The sequence below is a fragment of the Camelina sativa genome, chromosome 20 (genome assembly GCF_030686135.1).
Source record: "Camelina sativa cultivar CO46 ecotype springtype chromosome 20, ASM3068613v1".
NCBI lineage: Eukaryota > Viridiplantae > Streptophyta > Magnoliopsida > Brassicales > Brassicaceae > Camelina > Camelina sativa.
In genome coordinates, this window is record NC_141899.1 from 12,870,137 (window position 1) to 12,895,831 (window position 25,695).

At 38.1% G+C, this 25,695-nt stretch overlaps 2 protein-coding genes and 3 pseudogenes across 5 annotated transcripts; 3 read left to right on the forward strand and 2 right to left on the reverse strand.

The window, feature by feature from the left end:
* The first annotated feature begins 41 nt into the window (after nucleotides 1-41).
* Nucleotides 42-2,086, forward strand: LOC104770689 (FAD synthetase 1, chloroplastic-like; annotated as a pseudogene). The gene is made up of 5 exons (XR_015592506.1): nucleotides 42-351; nucleotides 552-604; nucleotides 918-1,053; nucleotides 1,222-1,397; nucleotides 1,479-2,086. The product of XR_015592506.1 is annotated as an FAD synthetase 1, chloroplastic-like (transcript).
* A 213-nt stretch (nucleotides 2,087-2,299) lies between these two features.
* LOC104770690 (uncharacterized) lies at nucleotides 2,300-4,658 on the forward strand. The gene is made up of 2 exons (XM_010495153.3): nucleotides 2,300-2,996; nucleotides 3,447-4,658. Exons 1-2 carry the CDS (start codon nucleotides 2,669-2,671, stop codon nucleotides 4,334-4,336), a joined length of 1,218 nt encoding a protein of 405 aa, XP_010493455.1. The 5' UTR covers nucleotides 2,300-2,668; the 3' UTR covers nucleotides 4,337-4,658.
* Nucleotides 4,659-4,875: 217 nt separating this feature from the next.
* Nucleotides 4,876-5,995, reverse strand: LOC104770691 (GEM-like protein 7). Its single transcript, XM_010495154.3, has one exon. It carries the CDS (start codon nucleotides 5,730-5,732, stop codon nucleotides 5,073-5,075), a length of 660 nt encoding a protein of 219 aa, XP_010493456.1. The 5' UTR covers nucleotides 5,733-5,995; the 3' UTR covers nucleotides 4,876-5,072.
* Nucleotides 5,996-8,722: 2,727 nt separating this feature from the next.
* LOC104770692 (GEM-like protein 6 pseudogene) lies at nucleotides 8,723-9,881 on the forward strand (annotated as a pseudogene). The gene has a single exon (XR_015592463.1). The product of XR_015592463.1 is annotated as a GEM-like protein 6 pseudogene (transcript).
* A 675-nt stretch (nucleotides 9,882-10,556) lies between these two features.
* Nucleotides 10,557-11,689, reverse strand: LOC104770693 (putative GEM-like protein 8 pseudogene; annotated as a pseudogene). The gene has a single exon (XR_015592545.1). The product of XR_015592545.1 is annotated as a putative GEM-like protein 8 pseudogene (transcript).
* Nucleotides 11,690-25,695: the final 14,006 nt, after the last annotated feature.

Genomic DNA, 25,695 nt, shown 5'->3' on the forward strand with positions numbered 1-25,695 from the left:
CTCTGAGCTAAAGAGAAGGTCTTGGACGTGGATATGAAATATACCACAGCTTGAACTGTGTAAGCGACACCTGTCACCGGTGATGTTTAGCTCCGGCGAAGAGTTTCGGAGAGAGCAATTTTGGATTTTTAAAGGGGTTTTTGAGAAGTAGAGTCGGTGACCATGTTATGCGGAGGCTCTCGTGCCTTCGTGCATTGTTGGGATCACCGTCATCCTCATACGCTCGGTGCTGATGTTTTTGGGCAGTCTTCTTCATTCGTGCTCAGACCTTGTTCGGCTAAATTGCAGCAGCGGATGAAGTCTTTGTCTAGGTCTCACTGCAAAAACCCCAGTTCCTCACTATTGTTTCAGGTTTTTGAATCTTTTCACACTTCTGATTGTTTGATGTGAGATATCCTGATTAGTGCATAGCTGAGAGTTGGGTTCTTGGGGGTTCAAAGACTAATTGGAGCGCTATGTACTACATACATAGAAATTAAAATGTTGTTCAACTCAAAATTTTTAAAATTGGAGTCTTTGCTAAAGTATCTGTCTATTTCTTCTTTCCGAAGCCAGGGAGACGATGCTCCTGAGCTTCTAGTTGAAGGGCCTTCGCCAGTTGCAGGTATTGTTTGCTTGCCTATTTCATCTGACTTCAAGTTCCCATTAGCAGCTATCCTGTGGAAGACTAGTGGAGCGCTATGTATACTAAACAAGATAGTTTTGATTGTATATTAGTGAAGTTCCGCACCATTTGCATAGAGGTTTCTCTGGCGCTATGATTAGAAATTTGTGGAAGATATAGGGCCGCTATATTTAGATGTTTACTGTTGCTTTTACTTTTCCACCGAGTCTCTTAGCTTGGTAATTACTGTTTTGTGTTGCGTTTAGCATCATGGCATGTCTTTTGTTTTGACAAAACAAAATCATATTTGCAGGAGGCATTGTTGCTCTAGGGAAGTTTGATGCGCTGCATATAGGTCACCGAGAGCTTGCAATTCAAGCTGCAAGAGTTGGTACTCCATATCTATTGTCTTTTGTTGGAATTGCTGAAGTACTCGGTTGGAAACCAAGGTAACTTCTTCTATTCAGATTACTCCTTCCAGCTCCCCAATTAACCTAGCATCCTATCTATCAAAGTTTGTTACACCAGTAGATTGTGACTCTATTGATCTTCTCTGCTAATAAAGTATGCTCTTCTTAATCTGTTTATATCCTCTTCTGTGGTGACTAAATGAGCAGGGCACCAATAGTAGCCAAATGCGATCGAAAACGGGTCCTTTCCTCTTGGACATCTTATTGTGGGAACATAGCACCAGTAGAGTTTGAGATTGAATTTGCTAGCGTTCGACATCTTAACCCACAACAGTTTGTTGAGAAGTTGTCAAGAGAGCTCAGAGTCTGCGGAGTTGTGGCAGGTGAATACCAAACTAGTATCTCAAAAGTTCCCTCCTGTCTCCTAAAATTCTCATTCTAAAAACAATTGTTTTTTTCCGCAGGCGAAAACTACCGGTTTGGATATAGAGCTTCCGGTGACGCTTCTGAACTTGTGAGGTTATGCAAACGGTATGGTATCAGAGCTTACATCATTAACTCTGTAATGGATAAGAACCAAGTCTCTGGAAATGAAGACACAGAGGAGGACTCAAAGTCAAAAGAAAGAGGACAAGTATCGTCCACACGAGTCCGTCAAGCTCTTGCTACAGGAGATGTGAGGTATGTAACAGAGCTCCTCGGCAGACCACACAGGGTTATCTCAAGGGTGAGAACACAAGATATAACTATCAAAGGAGGGAAGATCTCACTTCAGACATCGTCGTTGCTGAATTTACCACCTGGAAATGGAGTTTACGAAGCATGCTCACTTATAGTTGGTGATAAGCAACCAATTTCGTGTAAGGTTGTTGTCGATACATCGAACCTCGATATAGAAACAGAGGATGTAGAAGAAGAAGTACGTTTCCGTAACTCATATGATGGGTCTCAAGAGTTTCTACTCTTAGGGATTGAGTTCGGTTGATTTACACATTGATAAGCATCACAATTCCCATTTTAAGATTGAGTTAACGGTGTACAAAGATTTTAACTTTGACACCATTTTTAGCAATTACGTTGCGGTAACGACTTGAAAGAGTTCCGAATTTTGAAAGAGTTGGGAGATTTTAGGATATATATATATATGAAACTTTTGGTTTATTATTAAAATAGTGTTCATATGACATGAGTATGAAAGCCACAAAGTGATGAGAAGGTGGGAAGAAGACAAGCCAGCAAAAGTGGGAAGACAATTAATGTCTCTCTCTATCTCAAAGCCGTTGTTGACTTTCGTTGTTGAGTGTCTCTTACTGACCAAACAAAACATAAAGCAAACAGCCATTAGAATAGAAGTGCTCTCAATGATAAGACGCATTTCCTGAATTGCCCATGCACCTAACATTGGAATCATTTCAGAAATGAGGGATCTTTGCGTCATTTTCACAACATCTGGTGTTGCTTTCCTTGTACCACACGATCAGTATGGCTCATCTAAAATAATATCTAATGCCCCATTCATTTAACCAGCCAGAGAAGAAGAAGAAGACGAAGATAGTAACTGAAGAGAGAGGTTAAATTAGGGGCTTTTCATTTCCTAGTGGTCCTAATCCCAAATTCGAAATCTTTTTTTTTACTGATTTTGATCTCTCCGGTCATGTCGTCTGTATGTGTTAACGAAGCACTAACCGACGACGAGCTGAGATGGGTTATGTCGAGGCTTGACAGTGAAAAAGACAAGGAAGTGTTTGGTTTGGTCTGCAAGAGGTGGCTAAATCTGCAGAGCACCGACAGGAAGAAGCTGGCGGCGCGTGCTGGTCCACATATGCTCCGCCGTCTTGCCTCTAGGTTCACTCAAATCGTCGAATTGGACTTGTCTCAGTCCATTTCTAGGTCTTTTTATCCAGGTGTCACTGATTCTGACCTCGCTGTTATCTCTGAGGGTTTCAAGTATCTCAGAGTTCTTAATCTCCACAACTGTAAAGGTATCTACTTTTTGGGGTTAAACAACAAAAAAAGATTCCTTTTTTTCTTTTCTTTTTATCTCTCTGGGTTCCATTTCTGATTCAATTTAACTTTAACTGGAACAAATTGGTTATACATGGTTTATGTAGTTGCTATGGTTTTTATAAGACAGTTCAGGTGTTAGATTTGGTTTTGTCCCTTTGTGTCTGATTTTTGCTGCAATCCATTAGCTTTTAAGGGGTTGTAGTCTGAGAGCCTCTTAGGAGAGGAAATATGACCTGGAATGATTTCTATGATTGAGTTCTTCTTTGGCTCATTCTCTTTGATATGTATGTTCTTCAGTACCAAATGTTCTTTGTTTTCACAAATAGACCTTTCTAGTAACAAATTAAATTAGCTCATATATGTTGTTGTGATTGTGTGACAATTCTAAGCTCAGAATTTTGCATTTCTCGTTTCTCTGGGAACAGGTATTACAGATACTGGATTGGCCTCAATTGGAAGGTGTCTTTCTTTACTGCAGTTTTTGGATGTGTCCTACTGCAGAAAGCTCTCGGATAAAGGATTATCAGCTGTTGCAGAAGGCTGCCATGATCTAAGGGCCTTGCATCTAGCGGGTTGTCGTTTCATCACCGACGAATCGCTGAAATCACTCTCTGAGAGATGCCGTGATCTGGAAGCTCTCGGTCTACAAGGCTGCGCCAATATCACTGATTCAGGCCTTGCTGATCTTGTGAAGGGATGCAGAAAGATTAAATCTTTGGACATCAATAAATGCAGCAATGTCGGAGATGCTGGAGTTTCCAGCGTGGCTAAAGCTTGTGCATCTTCCCTCAAGACGCTCAAGTTACTGGACTGTTACAAAGTCGGGAACGAGTCTATATTCTCCCTGGCGCAGTCTTGCAAGAATCTGGAAACTCTGATAATCGGTGGATGCAGAGACATCTCTGACGAATCTATCATGTTACTGGCAGAGTCTTGCAAAGATAGTCTCAAGAATTTGAGGATGGATTGGTGCTTGAATGTATCTGACTCTTCACTTAGCTGTATTCTGAAGAAGTGCAAGAACTTGGAGGCTCTAGATATAGGTTGCTGTGAAGAGATCACTGACGTTGCTTTCAGGGATTTGGGGAGCGACGATGTTTTGGGGTTGAAGGTTTTGAAGGTGAGCAACTGCACAAAGATCACAGTAACAGGGATAAGCAAGATTTTGGAGAAATGCACTTCCTTGGAGTATCTAGATGTAAGATCTCTTCCACAAGTGACAGAAGAAAGATGCAGTGAAGCTGGCCTGGAGTTCCCCAATTGTTGTAAAGTTAACTTTTCTGGAAGTCTAACCGAGCCAGAGTTTCTGCTTTGATCGTTTCGTTATACTTATGAGGAAAGATTGTATCTGCACCAAACCCTCTGTGATCTCTCTGTCTCTCCTGTAGTATCTGTCTCGCGTATGGGCACACTCATGGCTTATGGTCCATCAGTGAGTCCTCTCTAAAGCTCTTGTACATTTTTGTGCGTTTAGTAGTTTGGTTGTGGCGGCTCCTTGATTTTTCTTCAGTTCCTTTGCAAAGTGTGTGTAGTTTTCGTTGTATCTGCTTCTCCTTAAGGAGTAAAAAAGGTTCAGCATTTGATATTTGAAGACTATGATTCCCTATGTAATACAATAAAGCAGTGTTTGCCCTTAAGCTTTTGTTGTGATCAGTGGAGCTCTTTGATTTTTATTTTGTTGTAATGGCAGAAGACTGCTCGTTCTCCTAGGGAGTGATTGATCCTGTGGATCTGAAAGCTTATAAATGCTTTGAGATCAAGAATATGAAATGGTCTTATGCTCTCATTTCTTTGTATTTGATTCATCCCATGACACTTCTTTTGACATGTTTGTGTGCAAAGGTGGACAGTAACTAAGGAAAAGTGATGGGATCAGCTTTAGCTATATTAATCTCTTTCTCGTTTCTTCAATGGAAAACCAAAATGGATAAAGCAAAATAAAATAAAAATGAGTTTGTACAAACAATATTGTCGGTTTCTTCTAGGCTCTTTACTAATATTCCCTGATTGAAACAGGTCAAAAGAGAAATGAAATATTTCTTCTTTAACTTTCATTGGTTATCATCGTTTAGTGCTTGCTCGAGACAGTTGAAAGCTTTCTGGTAGTTGACGAACCCCATGAACCAGAAGTCGAAGTTATCGACTGTTACTACTTCAAGGTACTTTTGAGATGGCTTCTTTGTGTTCTGACTCTGGTTCACTCCATTGATCTTGCACAAGGGGACTGACACTTTATAGTGAACCCTGATGATATCTCCCTGAGGAGAAGCCACCTTGATCGATTTCTCACTGCAGAATGCAATCTTCTTTGATGAGATGAAGAGTAGGCCTGCCATGGGACCTGCGGTTGTGGATAGGTAACATTGGTAGGCCTTGAACAGTTTCTCCTCATCGCAGACTTTGAAGAGTCGCTTATAGATCTTCTCTAAACCTCCCATTTGAAGGATCTGAGCTCCCAAGGACAGCTTTCTCTTGACTGTTTCAGTTAGCTTGGGTCCTAACTTGTCCTGGTCTCTAGATCCGTTGGTGAAGCTATCGGTCTTCTTATTACGCAGCATCGATTTTCCCTTGTCTGTTGAAAGAGAAACCTTTGAAGAGGTTGGGATTTGGAGCTTGTTGATGGAAGCTGCAGGGTCAGGTAAGTAACCCAACGGAGCAGTCTTGGCTGCAGGAAATACTATAACTTGTTGGTCAACTCTGCTCAATGTCATCTTGGAAGGTTTAAGTGGTGATCTTGATTCTTGATTCTTGGTCTTATGAGAAAGAGAAAGAGAGAGATAGAGGAGATTGTGAGTAATGGTTGTTGATGAAACCGTGTTGGTGGGAAGGTATTTAAAGGGAAAGACAAATAGACAAGAGGCACTTGTATCAAAGCTCTGAGACTTGAAGACCTTTGTGGTTAAAGGGCTGAGTCATGGATGGGTCATCAAGACACATAGATAAAGCTACTTTCTTTGAGGGCATATGCTCTGTTTGGCCTTTTTTTATTTTCTGAGGAACATAATCATATATAAGTAAAGGAGAAAACACATAATTAAATAGAGATTTTGCAACCACCAAATCCATGTTAGGGACATAATCTTTGTCTAAAGTAATTTCAGTAACTGATGAATTGTTTTATGTTTTTGCTTTTAGTTTCCAAATAGCAAAACAACTTAGGAGGCATAAGGGAAAGGGATCTATGGATCTTCTTCAATAGTTTCTCAATTCCTTTGATTTCGAAATTTAGAAGATGCATGCTATGTACAAACTGATGATCCATTAATCTCCTTAAATATGCTAAAGCTAGAAAGATGATCAAAAATAAATAAAAAAGAGAACATTAAAGTAAATAAAAGAAAGATGATCACACGGAATCATTAGACTCCGACAAAGCTTTATTACCTACACAACTACAAGTTGGCAAAATTGCAAGCTTTATTTGTTTATTTTTCTCTCTTCTTTTTTGGTCTGATTTTAAGTTTTAACAGATATCTATAAATGTATAGAAGATAAGATATGTTTCCTAGTTAATTGGAACATGCATGAAACAAGAAGAAATCAAAATCAGATTGTACGTAACACTTTTTGAATCGGTGAGAGCAAATTGAGTCACACAGAAGGAGACATCGTGTTTTTGGAAGCTTTCTACGTTGGCATTGGACACTTTCTCAAGTCTTTATACATAATACATGCAACTTGTAAACATGTTACTTGTTTTGGTTGATGCTATTATGGCTATGCAAAAAGAAAGGAAAACAAAAAGAGAGACAATTTAAATGTTATGTGACATGTTACTAGAATCCGTTAAGCGAACATTGTGGAAGCTTAATTAGAGATAATGAATGAGCTTTACAATCGAAAATTGTTAGTGTAAATGATGTAGATCGACTCTTATACGTACATGCACGTAGACATGTCTTTACAAGAGTCGATCATTCATGTCTTAACAACTAAACGAATCATTCCTTTCATTAGTGCATGTACCTATATATTGTTTTTGTTGTTGTTAAAGACATAATGTATGTACCTATATATAATCACCTACATTGTCGACAAAATGTTATCATGCATACGTATATTATATATCTCCTATATAATAAAATGGAAATACACAACTTTTTTTTATAGACTATATAATTTTTATAAGTCGGTTACAAAATAGGTTATAGATTAAATATAGATTGGTTACAAAAAAAATATAGATTAATTAGTTAATCTGTGGGCTATATGGATACACGTAAGAATATTCCAAAGAATCTTTTAAAGAGAATATTCTAATGATTTATACAATTTCTAAAATAAAATTTTTAATATTTCATATATTGTTACAAAATATATACTGTTAGACATAAATATATACTATTATACGTAAAAAGGAATAAAATCTTGGCAATATATCACAATTAATCGTGATTTCATATCTTATTGTGCAGTTGAAAATAAAATTTTAACTAATCACCGGTCATATTAAAAAACTTTAACCAAACATGTTCAAAAATTAAAATAAAAACAAACAACAAACATAACCATTTTTCATACATAAAATTACAAAATTAATAATATAAAACTTACAAAATATGTGTTTTTTTCAAGTCATCATATTTAGCATATGATTTTATTGCATAATCCAAAAATACTTTTAAAAACAATCATATAAATTATATTTTATTCTAAAATTGTAATATAAATAAAAGAAATTTCAACCCGTGCTCTAGCACAGTCCATATACATATAAACATTGCACACACACACATATCTAAACCAATACGCACCATGTTCATATCACATGGGTGACGAATTGATGAAGCAACATCTATACTACTATAATACTATATGATGGAATGGATCTCCTTTTTGAGATATCTTATTTAACTATTTGTTTAGCTTCCTTTATTGCTTTGTATATTTTGTTTTTTCAAATCAAATGTAACTCTGATATTTCTTATCTTAGCATGAAATAAAAGAAATAAAGGCATAAGAAAGTCACAATGCCAACGCGGAAAGCTCCAAAGCCACGACGTTATATCTCACAATGCCCTTCTGCATATCTCAATTTGCTCTCGCCTTATTTAAAAAGGCGTTACGTCATATTTGATATTCATTTTTTTTTCTTGTTTCATGCATGTTCCTATTAAGAAGGAAACATATCTTATCTCCTATACATGTATGTAAAGATATATGTGGAAAATTAAAATCAGGCTAAACAAAGTAGGATAAAAAAAAAAGGGGTTGATGTTGTTGCCAACTTGTAGGTTAAAAAAGCTAGTCGGAGTCCAGTGTCAATCAGTATGATGATCTCTTTCTTTCTTTTTTGTTTCTTTCTTTTTTACTTTGCTTTTGTTTTGGCTATATATCTCTAATATACAAACTGATTTTATGTTAAAGAGATTAATTTATGATGAGTGTAGAGGGTTTGAAAAGATTGTAACATGTTACCTTTGACACCAAATGAGTGTTTGTTATAGACTAATTAATAATGCTTGAGAACAAACTTAAAAACAATCATATAAATAGGAAGATACGCATCATTAACTATGATGCGGAAAGACAAATTAAAGCTACGTACCGACAATGATAAAGGAACATGTTGAGTTGAGCTAAAACATTCACATCAGTTATTGAAATTAGTTTCGAAATAATGTCCTAAACACGGACTTGGTAGTTGCAAAACCTTTCTTTATATAAATCTCTCCTTTAACTAGATCAAGATTATTTTTCTCACAATAAAAAAGAAGAAAAAGCAAAACAAAGCATATGCTTGGTCTTCTTCTATTTGCTTTTAACCCCAAAGAAAGTGGCTTTTTCCCTGTCTTGATGACCAATCTATGACTCAGCCTTTACCAGAAAGATCTCGAGTCTCAACGATTCAATGTTTTTGTATTCAACTGCCTCTTGTTTCTTTGTTTTTTCCTATATATATCTTCTCACCAACACGGTTTCATCATCAACCATCACTCACAATCTCTCTCTCTTTCTCTTTCTGACAAGATCAAGAATCAAGAATCAAAATCACCACTAAACCATCCAAGATGACATTGAGCAGAGTTCATCAACAAGCTATTGCATTTCCCGCAGCCAAGACTGCCACGATGGGTTACTTGCCTGACCCAGCTTCCATCAACAAGCTCCAAATCCCAACTTCATCAAAGTTTTCTTTTCTAACAAGCAAAGGAAAATCAATGCTGCGAAAGAAGAAAACCGATAGCTTCACGAAAGGAGCTAGAGACCAGGACAAGTTAGAACCCAAGCTAAGTGAAACAGTCAAGAGAAAGCTATCCTTGGGAGCTAAGATCCTTCAAATGGGAGGCTTAGAGAAAATCTACAAGCGACTCTTCAAAGTCTGCGATGAAGAGAAGCTTTTCAAGGCGTACCAATGTTACCTATCCACAACCGCAGGTCCCATCTCAGGCCTACTCTTCATCTCATCAACGAAGATTGCATTCTGCAGCGAGAGATCGATCAAGGTGGCTTCTCCTCAGGGAGATATCTCTAGGGTTCACTACAAAGTCTCAATCCCGTTATCCAAGATCAATGGTGTGAACCAGAGTCAGAACACGAAGAAGTACCTTGAAGTAGTTACAGTCGATAATTTCGACTTCTGGTTTATGGGATTCGTGAGCTACCGCAAAGCTTTCAACTGCCTTAAGCAAGCGTTAAACGATGATGACCAATAAGATTTTCTCTGAGGAGCTAGTTAGTGCAAGTTGAAGAAGAAATATTTCATTTCTGTTTTGACCTGTTTCAGTAGTCAGAGAATATTAGTAAAGAGCCTAGAAGAGACTGACAATATTGTTTGTACAAACTCATTATGTTTTCCATTGTTGACACAAGAAAGAGATAAATGAATATATTTAGCTGATCTCATCAGTATTTTCTTATTTCACAGTTCTCTTTTGCACCAAAACATGTCCAAGGAATTGACATGGTACTAATAGAAGAAAACTAACCAACGGACCACATATATGCTGTTTAGTTTTTATTTTGTTCCCAGAGACAGAGCCACTCAGAGACATGACTTTGAAATATAACAAAAAAAATTACCAAATCTGGATTTTGTGTTTTTGTTTTTAATGTTTGAATTTATAAGCTTCTCGGAGTTAGGAAAAAAAAACTACTATTATGCTGTAAAATTTAACCAGCCTCTTATATTCAATAACTTGGCGTCTTGGACTATACGACAAAGTTGAGCGGGAATTAATTAATTGTTTTTTTGTGTGGATTAATTAATTGTTATTGTTGAGCGGTCGTAACATTATGATTGATTGCTTATTCAAATTTTAGATAGTTTTTGTTTTACATCTTCATTGATTTCTTTTTTGTTGAAATGGAAGAAGAAGACACTGCTTTTGGACATTTATTACTATATTGATTTATTCACTCAGCGGAAGGTTAGGGATAATATATCTGAACTCTTAAATTTTCCAAGATCAAGATTATGAAATGGTCTTATGTACTCATTTATTATATATGATCCATCCCATGGCACATTTTTTTTTGTTTTCTATGTATTAGTCTTCTCTTGACATATTTGTGGTGCAAAAGAGGACAGTGAATTAGGAAAACAGATGGGATCAGCTAAATATATTCAAATCTCTACGATAGAAAACAAAAGGAATATAAGCAAGAAAAAATAATTAAGTTTGTACAATATTGTAAGTGTTTCCTAACATAATCTGATTGAAGCCGGTTAAAGTGAAATGAAATATTTCATCTTTAACCCGCACTACTTAGCTCCTCATCAAAGGAAACCATTGCGGCTTATCATTGCTCGTAGCTAAGAGAAAGCGCTTGCTCGAGGCAGTTGAAAGCTTTTTGGTGGCTCAAGAATCCCATAAACCAGAAGTCAAATCCATCGACCGTGACTACTTCAAGGTACTTCTGAGATGGGTTTTTTGTGTTCTGACTCTGGTTCACTCCATTGATCTTGCACAAGGGAACTGACACTTTGTAGTGAACCCTGATGATATCTCCCTGAGGAGAAGCCAGCTTGATCGATTTCTCGCTGCAGAATGCAATCTTCTTTGATGAGATAAAGAGTAGGCCTGCCATGGGGCCTTCGGTTGTTGATAGGTAACATTGGTACGCCTTGAACAGTTTCTCTTCATCGCAGACTTTAAAGAGTCGCTTATAGATCTTCTCTAGGCCTCCCATTTGAAGGATCTTAGCTCCCAAGGATAGCTTTCTCTTTACTTTTTCAGTTAGCTTTGGTCCTAACTTGTCCTGGTCTCTAGCTCCGTTGGTGAAGCTATCGGTCTTCTTCTTTCGCAGCATGGATTTTCCCTTGTCTGTTGAAAGAGAAACCTTTGAAGAGGAGGTTGGGATTTGTAGTTTGTTGATGGAAGCTGCAGGGTCAGGCAAGTAACCCATCGTGGCAGTCTTGGCTGCGGGAAATGCAATAGCTTGTTGATGAACTCTGCTCAATGTCATCTTGGAAGGTTTAAGTGGTGATTTTGATTCTTGATCTTATGAGAAAGAGAAAGAGAGAGAGAGAGAGAGGAGATTGTGAGTAATGGTTGTTGATGAAACTGTGTTGGTGGGAAGGTATTTAAAGGGAAAGACAAATAGACAAGAGGCACTTGTATCAAAGCTCTGAGACTTGAGACCTTTGTGGTAAAAGGGATGAGTCATGGATGGGTCATCAAGCCACATAGATGAAGCTGCTTTCTTTGTGGGCATATGCTCTGTTTGGCCTTTTTTTGTTCTGAGGAAAATAATCATATACTTAAGTAAAGGAGAAAACACATAATTAAATAGAGATTCTCTACAACCACCAAATCCGTGTTAGGGACATAATATTTGTCTAAAGTACTTTCAGTAACTGATGAAATGTTTATATGTTTTTGCTTTTAGTTTCCAAATAACAAAACAACTTAGGAGGCATAAGGGCTCTATGGATCTTCTTCAATAGTTTCTCAATTCCTTTCATTTTGAAATTTAGAAGATGATATTTACAAACTGATGATCCTATCTCCTTAAATATGCTAAAGTTATAGTATTAGAGATGCGAAGAAAAAAAAAAAAAAAAAAAAGAAAAGAGAACATTAAAGTAAATAAAGAAAGACCATCACACGGAATGACGTTAGACTCCGACACAACCACAAGTTGGCAAAATTGCATGCTTTATTTATTTATTTATTTTTCTCTCTTCTTTTTTAGCCTGATTTTAAATTTTTAACAGATATCTATAAATGTTTAGGAAGATAAGATATGTTTCCTAGTTAATTGGAACATGCATGAAACAAGAAAAAATCAAAATCAGATTGTACGTTACGCTTTTTGAATCGGTGAGAGCAAATTGAGTCACACACAAGGAGACATCGTGGCTTTCTCAAGTCTTCTTTACACATGCAAATAATCGAAGGAGACCAATTTATATGTTATTTGACCTGTTAGAATCCGTTAGGCGAAAATTGTGGAAGCATGCAGCTAACATTTAAATGTTAATGTAAATGATGTAATATATTGATTTAGTCATGCAGTTAAAAAGTATCCACGTGCATGGCAGGGCCAACCCATTTAGATGCACCGCGCACGAATCACGAATGTCTGGAATCGTCTACTGACCGATATGGCAATATCTTTCTTTTAGGCTAAGGAAAAATGTTTTCTCACGTCATATTTATTACCCTTTTTTTTTTCAATTGATATACTTTTTTCGTTTATGTCATATTCCATCACACACGTCGGAAAAGTTTAACGATTAATTAGAGGATAAAGTTTAACTTTGTATTTGATCCGTCATGCCCTACTGATATGAACTCTTCTTCTTTCTTTTTCCCTTTTCTTGTAACTTTTTTTTTTTAATTTATAATTTCTTTTGACCAGTCGACCTTTTCCCCCACAAAGATTTTTTTTCTTCACTTTTTATTCATCGACATACATATTGTTAAATATCTTATCCGACTCAGGACATGGACCCAAAAATAGATTAATACAATAAAGCTTGAATAGTCTCTGACGGTAGAAATTAATATGATATTAAGCAAAAATGAATAATGAACGACAAAATAACAAACTTTTGAAATTGAAATTGTAATAACAAAAGCGTTCTTTAGTTAGAATAATTATATTGTTTCTCTAATTCTCTGAATTCAATACTTTTATAACAACTACCGACTAGATCGACCATTCATGTCTTAACAACTAACGAATCATTCCTTTCATTAATGCATGTGTATATATATTGCTTTTGTTGTTGTTAAAGACATATGACCTATTTATAATCACCTACATTGTCGACAAAATGTTATCATGCATACGTCTATTTCCCTTATAAATATATATATACAAGTTGCACACATATGACATATATACACCATGTGTTCATATCACATGGGTGACGAATTGATGAAGCAACATCTATACTATATGGTGGAATGGAATGGATCTCCTTTTTGACATCTTATATATTTAACTACTTGTTTTGCTTCTTTATTGCTTTGTATAAAATGTTTTTTTTTTCAAATCAAAATGTAATTCTGCTATTTCTTATTTTATAGCATGAAAATCTATATAATAATAACAAACCGAATAAATGCGATCAATAGTTGTGTTTTTTCAATCGTACTTTTTGGATATTTTCTGAAAATTCGTGATGGATTATTAAAACGGTTATTTATGAAAAATTACAACTGTTTACTGTAAAATTGTGTTGATTGGAACATTCATATCTTTTGAAATAGACGTATGCATATATATTTGTCTGTTTGAATTATTTTTATTTTTTTGCCATGACACAAAATCAACTGAAATTTCAATTTCAACGGTTTATTCATTTTTCTAAATTATTTTCTAGCATTCATTCTTTTAAAAATCAAGAAATCCACTAATTATTGATTTAACAAAAGATTTTTGGAATGAAGAATCTATCTCGAATAAATGACACCAAAAGTTGTGTTTTTTCAATCGTACTTTTTAGATAATTTTTCAAAAAATCTGTAGAAAATTTAAATTGTGTGTTTACACAAAGTTGCGATTGTTCATTATAACGGTTTTTTTGTCAAGTTGCAACTGTTCATTGTAGAGTTGTGTCTATTCGAATATTCATATCTTTTGAAATCTATATATTTGTCTTTTTGAACTGTTTTTTTTTTTGCCATGACACAAAATAATATAAAATTTTAATCTCAACGGTTTTTACAGCTCTCTAAATTATTCTCTAGCATTTATTCTTTTAAATGTAAGAAATTCCTCCAATTCTTGATTTAACAAAAGATTTTTGGAATGATGAATCTAATTTACAACTTTTAGTTAGTTTTATATATAAAAAATTAATGAAAGTACCTATATATAATAGCAATCCGAATAAATGCCACCAAAAGTTGTGTTTTTTCAATCGTACTTTTTGGATAATTTTTATAAAAATCTGTAGTAAATTTAAATTTTGTGTTTTACACAAAGTTGCGATTGTTCATTGTAACGGTTTTTTTTGTAAAGTTGTAACTGTTCATTGTAGAGTTGTGTCTATTCGAATATTCGTATCTTTTGAAATCTATATATATTTGTCTGTTTGAACTGTTTCATTTTTTTTGCCATGACACCAAATAATATAAAATTTCAATCTCAACAGTTTTTACAGCTCTCTAAATTATTCTCTAGCATTCATTCTTTTAAAAGTAAAGAGATTCCTCCAATTCTTGATTTAACAAAAGATTTTTGGAATGATGAATCTAATTTACAACTTTTAGTTAATTTTATACATAGAATCTTTTTCCAAGAGTTAGATGGATTATATAATGAGCTTTTGGATTTGACTTTTGAATATGGTAATAAAGATGCATTTTATTTAAAAGCAGTTTATATGAGTTTGTAGGTATAATCAAGTGCAGACACAACAATTGCAATTTTTCGTAGTACCTTTTCGTCAAAAAATGTTTTTATTTGTTTTTTTTTAAAATTCAAACGGTTGTATCTGTTTATTTTATAGTTGTGTCTTTTCACTATATTTTATTTATATTTTTTCATCACAACTTTTCGTTCTAATAGGTGTGTCTATTTAAATAGTCATGCTTTTTGAACTCTCTTTATATTTGTCTCTTTATCACTAACTAACAAGTTCGTTGAAACAAATTTTTCAGTTTATGTTGAGTCTAGATAATTGAATATATTCTATAATCTAATTAAAATTTTAGAAATGATTATAGCAATAGAGAAATTTTATACAACTTAATATTGAATTTACAGTTGTGTATGTTTATCTTAACTTTCCGTTAAAAAAATATTTTAATATTTAAATAATAATAATAATAATCTGAATAAATGAGAACAACAGTTGCGACTTTTCGTAGTACTTTTTAAAAAAAAAAAATAGTTTTATTTGTTCTTTTAAAAAAACTCAAACATTTGTATTTGTTCATTGTAGAGTTGTATCTTTTCACTATATTTTATTCATATTTTTTCATCACAACTTTTCGTTCTAATAGGTGTGTCTATTTAAATAGTCATATCTTTTGAACTCTCTATATATTTGTCTCTTCATCAATAGCTAACAAATCATTGTTTGTTAAAACAAATTTTTCATTTTATGTTAAATCTAAATAATTTGAATATTATTTTTTATATTTTTTTATATCTAATATTCAATATTATTCTATCATCTAACTAAAATTTTAGAAATGATTAGAGTAATATAGAAATTTAATAAAACTTAATGTGTATTTACAAAATAATACATTTTCACATGGCGTCCTTTCGCTCTGATGGCGATTTTTTGGGTGATTCTCTTCTTTGAATTCGCCCTCCTCCTTCTCCGATTTGGAGTCTCTATCCGACAAACAAACCTTTTCATTGGAATTGTTTTGGCGGTTTTAATCTGTTACAGTTAACTGGTAACAGTTTTTTCCCATTTTTCTCGTTCGATAACTGCTCGGGAAAACCTGGCAACGACCTTATAAATATCGACTGCACATGAAGCGATTGCCACATCCAAATCTTCTCTCACCCATCCCTTTCTTCTACAGACAAAGAATCATGAGTGATTACATCCGCAAAAATTTGCAAAATCTCGATTTGGGTATCAATGATGCCCCAATCCCCCTTCCACCAGAACTGTGTGGTAACGCAGTTAATGCGAATCGTTTCTCTTTGATTGTCACGATTCTCAATCCAAAGAAACAGAATCTCCGTGCTATCACAAGTCAAATGCCCAAAATCTGGGGTTTCTCGGACTCTTGCCGTGGTCGTATCCTGGGAAATGGCAAAGTTCTTTTCATCTTCAAAACAGAGGAAACTCTGAACCTGGTGCTTCGTCGCGGTCCATGGACATTCAATGACTGGATGATAACCGCTCACTGCTGGTACCCCAACATTTCAGATGAAGAACTGAAGTTCATCCCTTTCTGGATTCAGGTGCGTGACATACCGGTACAGTAACTCACATCCGCTATGGTAAATTACATTGGAATGAGATAGGCCCTGTTGTGGATGTTGATTTCGATGAGAATGGAAATTTGGTAGAGTTTGCTAGGATTTGTGTTAATTGGACTGTAGACTTGCCTTTAAGATTCCAGAGGAACTTTGAATTCGCTGGAGGAGAAAACACAATGCTAAAGTTTCGTTATGAGCGTCTAAAGAATTTCTGTTCCAAATGTGGTATGCTCAACCATGATGCAAAGGACTGTCCTCTGAACCACGATGATTTCCCTAATGATGATCCACCAAATGATGATCCAGCACATGACGATGGACCGAGTGACAATGATCCTGATGACCAAGATCACCATCACCACTACACTGCTAACATGTTCGAATCTCCAACAAACACTCTCCAGACAATCGCCCCAGACAGTTACATTCCTGGACTCCAAAAGATGAGTCAGTCTAAGGAGTTCTTGATATCAGAATCGGATGGATCCTCTTCTCCAAGTGTCTTTGAAGATATTGACTTAACTGCAGAGAGACTTCGATACCTACTAATGAAGTTTAATAAGGGAAAGGGCATTGCATCAAATGGTGAAGCTTCGGACATAATGGCTTGCGAGATAGCGATTGGCAATGCAACCAAGAGGAAGAAGTCGGACATGGAACTCTATTATCAGCAATGTGAAGCTCAAGAAGATCTGGCGGTCCTGTGTCAGATCAAGAAACAAGGAAGGTTGGAATCCGAGGGATCCTGCAGCGGTCAGATGACGAACGGAGCCGCGGGGGGCCGGTTCCCGTAATGCCTCCATGAGAGTAGTCTCCTGGAACTGTCAGGGCATCTGTTCCCCGCTGACTCAATGTAGATTAAAACGTTTATGTCGTATTTTTAAAACCTCATGTCCTTTTCTTGTGTGAAACTCTGAACTCTTGTCCTATTGTTTATGACTTTGCTTATGTATAAGGATTTAATAATGCTGTAACTCAACCCCCCCCGTGGTCGGAGTGGTGGTTTAGTTCTGATGTGGGTAGATAATGTTGCTTTATCAGCCTTGTACCAAGATGATCGTATAATTGATTGTAATGACCCTCACCAAGGGTAAAATCCCAAAATAAAAATTCAAGGAAATGACTCGGGAAAGACCTCAAAAGAAAGAATATATAAAACAAGGAAGAACGACCAGAAGAAGTCCGAGAAAATATTCGTGAGTCGGAGAATGGCCGAGCCGAGACTGGAGTGACCGAAGGTGAGAACGAGGCCTTAAAACCGATCAAAAGTTATCAGATTATGCAGAAACGGCATCCGCGGAAGGGTCGGGTAAATACCGAGGAAGAATACTGAGACGTCCAAGAGATGTTCGGGTAATGTTCGGGGAGAGATCAAGATGACCGAAGAAAATCGAGAAGTCTGGGCATAGTCGAGAAAATTGTCCGAGGAGTCGAGAAAAGTTGTCGAAGAAATACCAAGAGACGGGTGCTGTCGAGAAACGTCGACCGAGAGACGAGTGTTATCGAGAAACGTCGACCGAGAGACGGGTTTTACCGAGAAACGTTGGACGAGAGACGAGGAGTGCCGAGAAACCTCGACCGAGAGTCGAGTTGGGCCGAGGAAAAATGGGAAATTTTTAATTTTCTCAAAAATCTGACCAATCAGATTTCGTGCATGCCCATGCACTAATAAAATAATTTACATGCACTAATAGAGTGGAGTTAGTGGGATTAATGGCGATTAACGATTGGGGGGTGTTAATCACGCCCAACATGCAAGGCATGAGGAAGCCACTTGTCAAGAAGCACTAAGGGAAAAGAGGGAGAGCTCGAGCCTATAAATAGAGAGGGAATGCTCTTCATTTGCTCATTTCCGCAAATTTTCTGTCATCTCACTTAATCACTCAAAAGCTCTTCTTTTCTGAGAGATAGAAAGAGAGTGTCGAGTATAGCCGAGAGAGACCGAGAAAGTGTGTCGAGAGAGATCGAGAAAAGAAGGAGGCGCTGTCGAGAAACCATCAACGAAGAAGCGGTGATAGTGTCAAAGGGGACTGAGAGCGAGACAATACTTGCGATCGAGGGAGATCAAGAGGAGACGCTACTCGCAATCAAAGTTATCGAGAAAGAAGCGGTTAGCGGTCAAAGAAAAGTGAAGCAATACGGGGTTTTAATCGAGTAAAGTCGAGAACGAGAACGATCGAAGAAGCGGGAAGTTGTCGACGCGAAGACTGTCTTTTTATATTGCTTTAATGGTTATGTATAAATTTTTTGAATATCTTTTTATATTGCTTTAATGATTTATTTTCGATGAATTATTTTATTAAAGTGATATATACGGTTTTCAAGAAAACATGGCAAGTTGCAAATGACACTCGGCCTTGTCCGGGCTAACACAACGCACTAGGCCACGAGGGTTGCAAAGCCTAAGTAACCTCGGTTGCGGGTGGAGTTGTGCCAGGGAGGACCGGTCTGGAAGTCTGCAGCTTCCGTCCCTCGACCGGATCACCTCGGTGCAATTCTGCAAGTGGCGTCCCGTGGATGTCCGATGGCCTTCGTGGTCATAGAACGGTTCGGGGGCGTTACAACGGTGGTATCAGAGCGGTGTTTTCGAACCCGCGAGCACTTGTGCATTTCAAGGTTTTATCGAGTAAATGTGTCGCAAAAACACAAAACTTTTATCCGGTTGTTTGCTTGTCTAGTTTTAAGTTGAACCTTAGAATGGACTAAGCATCTTACCTTGTTTCTTGTGGGTTTTAGATGTCTTTAGGTGATTCAGGTTGCGGAGACGGTTTAGGGAGTGAGGGGCCGAGGCATGAGGATTGTGGGCATCACAATGGGTTTTTGTCGACGGAATCAGAAAACAGCCAAGGGCCGAATGATTCGAATGATTGGGATGAGGACGGGGTGTTCGATGCTGACAACACGAACTGGTCTATCGAGACCGATCCGTCTGAGTGTTTAGAGGAAACGGAGGAGTTGGAAGCTGATCAAGATGACCAGACGATCGTATTGGAGATTGGTGAGCCAAGTCGCCTTCAAGTGCGAATGGATGCGCAAGGGAAGTTTGAAACTGTCCCTGTGGGAGATCATGGAGAGGCGGAGGTGGAGCTCGCTGACAAATTACAAAAGTTATTGTTGGATCTATTGGAGGATCAGGGCGAGGATATCAGCCCTAAAAACTATATGAGGGAGTACCCGGAGGCAATTGATAAGATATTGGACTTCTTGACGGACGTGTATGTGCCGGAGGAAGAAGGAGCTGCAAGTGGTGCCAGAGTTGTACCCGAGACCGGAGGTCCAAGTGGAGAGCAACCGGCAGAGGAGAGGCCAGAAACGGTTGCAAGAATTCTATTGATGCTGAACGAGATGATCGCGAGGATGTATGAGTTAAGGAGGGAGAACCGAGAACGAGTGAGGCTCGAGATTGGTGAGAGTAGTGCGAACTTGAAGAGGCCGAGAATGTCGTATCAGGAGTTTCAGGCAAGAGAGCAGCCAGAGACGCGGCCAGTGACCTTTCAACCGAGAGGCAGGCTGAGAGTGAGAGCCACTGCTCGTAAGCGAGTGGTTTATCCGAACCAAGTCCACATGAGGAACACACCTTATTGCGAACTGTGCAAGGGAATTGGGCATTGGACAAGGCATTGTTGGAGGACGGAGCTGAGGCGCATGTGCGACCCTACGAACGTGGAGTGTGAGTGGTGCAGAATGCGAGGGCACTTTGCCTATCGCTGCCCAAACCCAGATCTTATGAGATATACTAGGCCGTGTGATTCGTGCGGAATGCCGGGGCACCTCAACAACCATTGTTGGAGAACGAAACCACAACATTTGCCAATCCCAGCACGAATTGTATGTGCGGAGTGTGGAAGCGTGGAGCATTACACTTACAACTGCCCATATTGAGCTGTGCGAGAGACAATATCTTCAGCTAGTTGACATATGGAGACGGGGGAGAACCCGATAGGACGTATTGAACGAGTGGAAGAGAACCCGAAGGACCAAGCTGAAACCTCGATGTCTGCTGCCTCTACCTCAACCGAGTCTCCCGCTGAGCCGCCACCTGATGAGCCAGCTAGGGAGTGCGTGTGCACGTGTGAAGCGTGTACTAGGCTTAGGAACCAGTAGGACTTTGGGGAGTAAGGGAAGTTCTTTTTGGGTGTAAGTGTAAGGGTTGGATAGTAATCTTTTTGTTGTTATTTCTAGACATAACCTTTGTCGTTTCGTCTAGGATCCGAACCCTTAGAATTATCGGCTAGTGGGTGTAGAACCTTGTTGTCTTGTGTAAAAGTACTTGTGTTCTTTAGCCGTAATTGTGTTGTTTGTGGTACTATTTAACTGCATGCTAATCTTTGCTTGTTTGAATTACTTGCTTTGATTGTTGCTTGAGTTTTATAGGTTGCATAGTTAATTATTTGCATAATTGACTCTCACGCAATCAATGAGGATTCACATAAGACACCACAAAACGCGATCAGACAAAAGAGAGGAAGCTCAAGAAAGTCCAAGAGAGTTCGATCAGGACAGGGCAGCCAGTTTGGGTTAATAATAGTAAGAAGGAGAAAAAAAAAAAAGGAATGATGGAGAAGATTTAGGCAAACTCAAAGAAATTGAAGGAACAAAAGAGTAGTGCAAATCAATCGACAGTGGCAAATTAAAAAGGTCAAACCAGACATGACCAAGCAAGTGCAAAGAAAAGTGCGTGGACCAAGGAGTAGGGCAAAGAGGATGCAAGAAGATAATGCATAAAAGAAGAAAATAGTCTACGAGTAGACAAAGAGGGTGCAAGAAAATAATAGACAGCAACGGAGAAGCATTAATATGCTAAAAGGCAAGAATTGGGTAAAAATTGGATTTGATAAATTTCATTGGTGTGGAAGTTGAAGAAGAAATTCAAAGTAATTTTGAGAGAAGCTATACGAAGCCGAAGAAATTGAAAGGAGATAAAATCCTAAGGCGTGGAAGGATAAAGGAGTCAGAGGAACCAGAGAAGCAAGTATTGTGGCTAATAAAGGAGAAAATACAACTCGTATGATGAGCATATCAAGATGATGGAGTGAATTAAGCTGTGAATTGGAGGAGGAGAGAAGAGTCAGGAACAAGCTGAAGAAAGAGAAGCATTGAATCAAAGAAGTTAAGTGGTGGAGAAGTCATGGTGCAACAAGGCAAAAGCCTTAGTATTTGAGAAACGTAAAGGTTGTGAGGAGTTAAGTAAATGCTGGAAATGGAGAAGCTTTCCAAAAACATAACCAATGGTGGACTAAGTGTGAAGTGGGATTTTGGAGACGAAATTACCAAGGAAAATTCCAATAAAGATATCGACGTAATGGTAATCGCAGGGCAATGACACCTAAGTTAAAGAGTAACGACATCACAAGGAGAGAAGGAGAAGGCGTGAGAATTCGGGGACGAATTCTTATAAGGGGGGGAGAATGTAATGACCCTCACCAAGGGTAAAAATCCCAAAATAAAAATTCAAGGAAATGACTCGGGAGAGACCTCAAAAGAAAGAAGATATAAAACAAGGAAGAACGACCAGAAGAAGTCCGAGAAAATATTTGTGGGTCGGGGAATGGCCGAGCTGAGACTGGAGTGACCGGAGGTGAGATCGAGGCCTTAAAACCAATAAAAAATTATCAGATTATGCGGAAACGGCATCCATGGAAGGGTCGGATAAATACCGAGGAAGAATACCGAGACGTCCAAGAGATGTTTGGGTAATGTCCGGGGAGAGATCAAGATGACCGAAGAAAATCGAGAAGTCTGGGCATGGTCGAGAAAATTGTCCAAGGAGTCGAGAAAATTGTCCGAGGAGTCGAGAAAAGTTGTCGAAAAAATACCGAGAGACGGGTGTTGTCGAGAAACGTCGACCGAGAGATGAATGTTGTCGAGAAACATCGATCGAGAGACGGGTTTTACCGAAAAACGTCGGACGAGAGACGAGGAGTGCCGAGAAACCTCGACCGAGAGTCGAGTTGGGCCGAGGAAAAATGGGAAATTTTTATTTTTCTCAAAAATCTGACCAATCAGATTTCGTGCATGCCCATGCACTAATAAAATAATTTACATGCACTAATAGAGTGGAGTTAGTGAGATTAATGGCGATTAACGATTGGAGGGTGTTAATCACGCCCAACATGCAAGACATGAGGAAGCGACTTGTCAAGAAGCACTAAGGGAAAAGAGGGAGAGCTCGAGCCTATAAATAGAGAGGGAATGCTCTTCATTTGCTCATTTCCGCAAATTTTCTGTCATCTCACTTAATCACTCAAAAGCTCTTCTTTTCCGAGAGATAGAAAGAGAGTGTCGAGTATAGCCGAGAGAGAGTTCGAGAGAGACCGAGAAAGTGTGTCGAGAGAGATCGAGAAAAGAAGGAGGCGCTGTCGACAAACCATCGATGAAGAAGCGGTGATAGTGTTGAAGGGGACCGAGAGCAAGACAATACTTGCGATTTTGATCAAAGAAAAGTGAAGCAAGACGCGGTTTTGATCAAGTAAAGTCGAGAACGAGAACGATCGAAGAAGCGGGATGCTGTCGACGCGAAGACTGTCTGATCGAGTGGTGTGGTGGAATATGGTAGCCATCGACGCGTGAAAGAGGTGAGTTATGTGGTAATGCATGTAGGTTAGACGCATGTATAATCGGTTTAAATTGGATGCATTTTAAGTAAATTTGGACATGCTTAAATTTGGAAATAGTTGCATGCATGATCGAACCTAGTTTTTACTTGAATTTATTCTTGTTTAAAAACCGGTTTCATGCACGATTAATTGATTAAGTATTTTGCAATGTATTGCATAATTTTAATCGAGGTTAGAACATGCTTAAATGAACCTTGGGATTTAGATGATTAAATCGAAATGGTTGCATGTAAAATTGGACTTAGGGATTTGAATGGTTAAATCATAAACGGTTGCATGCATATCAGAACTTGTGGCATTAACTTGCTTAAGTTGCTTATATTGTTTGCATGCATGTAGAACAATCTTAAGTTGCTTGAAATATATTTCTTGCTCCTTGTTGATTATTGCATGTCGTATTCTTGCTTGATTTCTTGCTATGGTGCTTGATTCATCAAGGCTCGAATTATTGTGGTGTGTTTTATTTTAGCTTAGCCTCTTGAATTTCGTTTCTCGAGTCTTAGCCAGAATAGTGAGTCGATTTTTCTGTTCCAAAAGCGGTTGTCACGCGTGAGTTCCCGACGACCACTCATGCGGGACACTATCACGGCTAGCTAGCTACTAGCGTGACCGCTACATGACGATGTAGCTAAGTTGCGGGCTCATTTCTGGTGACTTTTGTGGTCTTGGCATGGGGGATGGTATGGAACGGAACAGATTATCGAGGGCCCTTAGGTGTAAAGAGTCTAGAGTATTCAAGCGTCCCTTGTTTATGTCTAGTCGTCTTTGCATGTTATGTATTTTCTAAGAGTCTAGGGTATTTCAAGTATCCTTGTCTTATTCTAGACGTCTTAGCAAGTCGTGTAGGAGGTAAGAGTCTAAGGTGTCCAAGTAGTTCCTTGTTCCCTTAGGTCGTCTTTCTCATAGAGTAGCAAGTTTAGATCGTTCGAATTAAGTCGTAGTGATCTAACCTCTCTTGCGTGTTTGTTGTTTGATTGCTTCCGCTATAGCTTTGGTTGCGTTGCTTTGATAACTTGCTAGTTTGTTTTACTTTCTTGTTTTCTTTGATTGCTGGGGTAGTCGGGTTGGGGAAGTAGAATCCTGTTTAGGATAAAGGGGTACCCAGGCTCACTGAGTAATCTTAGATTACTCATGATATTATTTTGGTCTTGCAGGGAAATCTTAAGTGAGTATAGGGCTGGAGCAAACTTTAGGGTGCCGGATAGGGTTTTCTTGTGTTCTTTGTAAAACCCTATATTTTCATATATGGTTATGTATAAATTTTCCGACTATCTTTATATATTGCTTTAATAATTTATTTTCGATGAATTATTTTATTAAAGTGATATATACGGTTTTCAAGAAAACATGGCAAGTTGCAAATGATACTCGGCCTTGTCCGGGCTAACACAACACACTAGGCCACGAGGGTTGCAAAGCCTAAGTAACCTCGGTTGCGGGTGGAGTTGTGCCAGGGAGGACCGGTCGGGAAGTCTGCAGCTTCCGTCCCTCGACCGGATCACCTCGGTGCAATTCTGCAAGTGGCGTCCCGTGGCTGTCCGATGGCCTTCGTGGTCATAGAACGGTTCGGGGGCGTTACATTGATACTCACATCAAACATAATAATAACGATTTCTATTTTTCTGGTGTCTATGGTCACCCTGTTCCAAGTCAGAGACATCATTTATGGAGCTTGCTAGAATCTATAGGCACAACTAGAGATGGCCCTTGGTTATTGTCTGGTGATTTCAATGAAATAACTAACAACAGGGAGAAGATAGGAGGCCCTCCTAGAGAAGACTGGACCTTCAGGAGATTCAATCACATGTTATCAGTTTGTGACTTAACTGATTTAAAGCATAAAGGCGATAGGTTTTCATGGGTAGGTGAGAGACATCAGTACACGGTCAAATGCTGTTTAGATAGAGCTATGGTGAACTCCGAGTGGACCTCACTAAATCCCAATGCAGAGGCTGAATTCTTAGAATTTAATGGTTCAGACCATAAACCAATACTTACAACAATCAGGCCACTTCACCGTATGCCAACCAAACCCTTCCGCTTTGATAAACGACTAACAGAGGTTAAAGATTTTGCAAATATAGTGGAAAGAGGTTGGAATTCAGGTAAAACAAATAATCATTATACAATCTGTGACCAAATAACAAGCTGTCGTCGCTCAATGTCAAAAGGGAAACATAGAGCAAACATAAATTCAGCAAAAAGGATTGAAACTCTGCAAAAAGAGCTAAATTTAGCCATGGCGAGCACAAACAGAGGTCACAGACGCCACATACCACGATTGCAAGATGCTTTAACTAAAGCTTACCAAGATGAAGAACTCTATTGGCATACGAAAAGTAGGAACCGTTGGTTACACTGTGGTGATCGCAATACACATTATTTTCATGCCAGCACAAAAACTAGGTACGCCAAAAACTATATCTCCCGACTAGAAGATTTGCAAAATAATGTTTTTGAAGAGGATAAAGACATCAGAGATCATGCATAGAAATATTTTTCTGAGGTCTACACCTCAAGTCGAATCCCGGTTTCACCTGTTGATTTTGGTGACTTCCCTTCAACTGTCACACAAGAGATAAATGATGATCTAACACGGGATTTCACAAATGAAGAAATATATGACGCAGTCTCATATATTGGTGATGATCGAGCTCCTGGACCAGATGGACTAACAGCAAGATTCTATAAACATTATTGGAACATCATT

Excerpts from the sequence above, each read along its gene's own strand:
- LOC104770690 (XM_010495153.3), top strand. The coding sequence starts at position 2,669 with ATGTCGTCTGTATGTGTTAACGAAGCACTAACCGACGACGAGCTGAGA. Across the intron at positions 2,997-3,446 it reads TAATCTCCACAACTGTAAAG|GTATTACAGATACTGGATTG; the intron begins GTATCTACTTTT and ends CTCTGGGAACAG.
- LOC104770691 (XM_010495154.3), bottom strand. The coding sequence starts at position 5,732 with ATGACATTGAGCAGAGTTGACCAACAAGTTATAGTATTTCCTGCAGCC.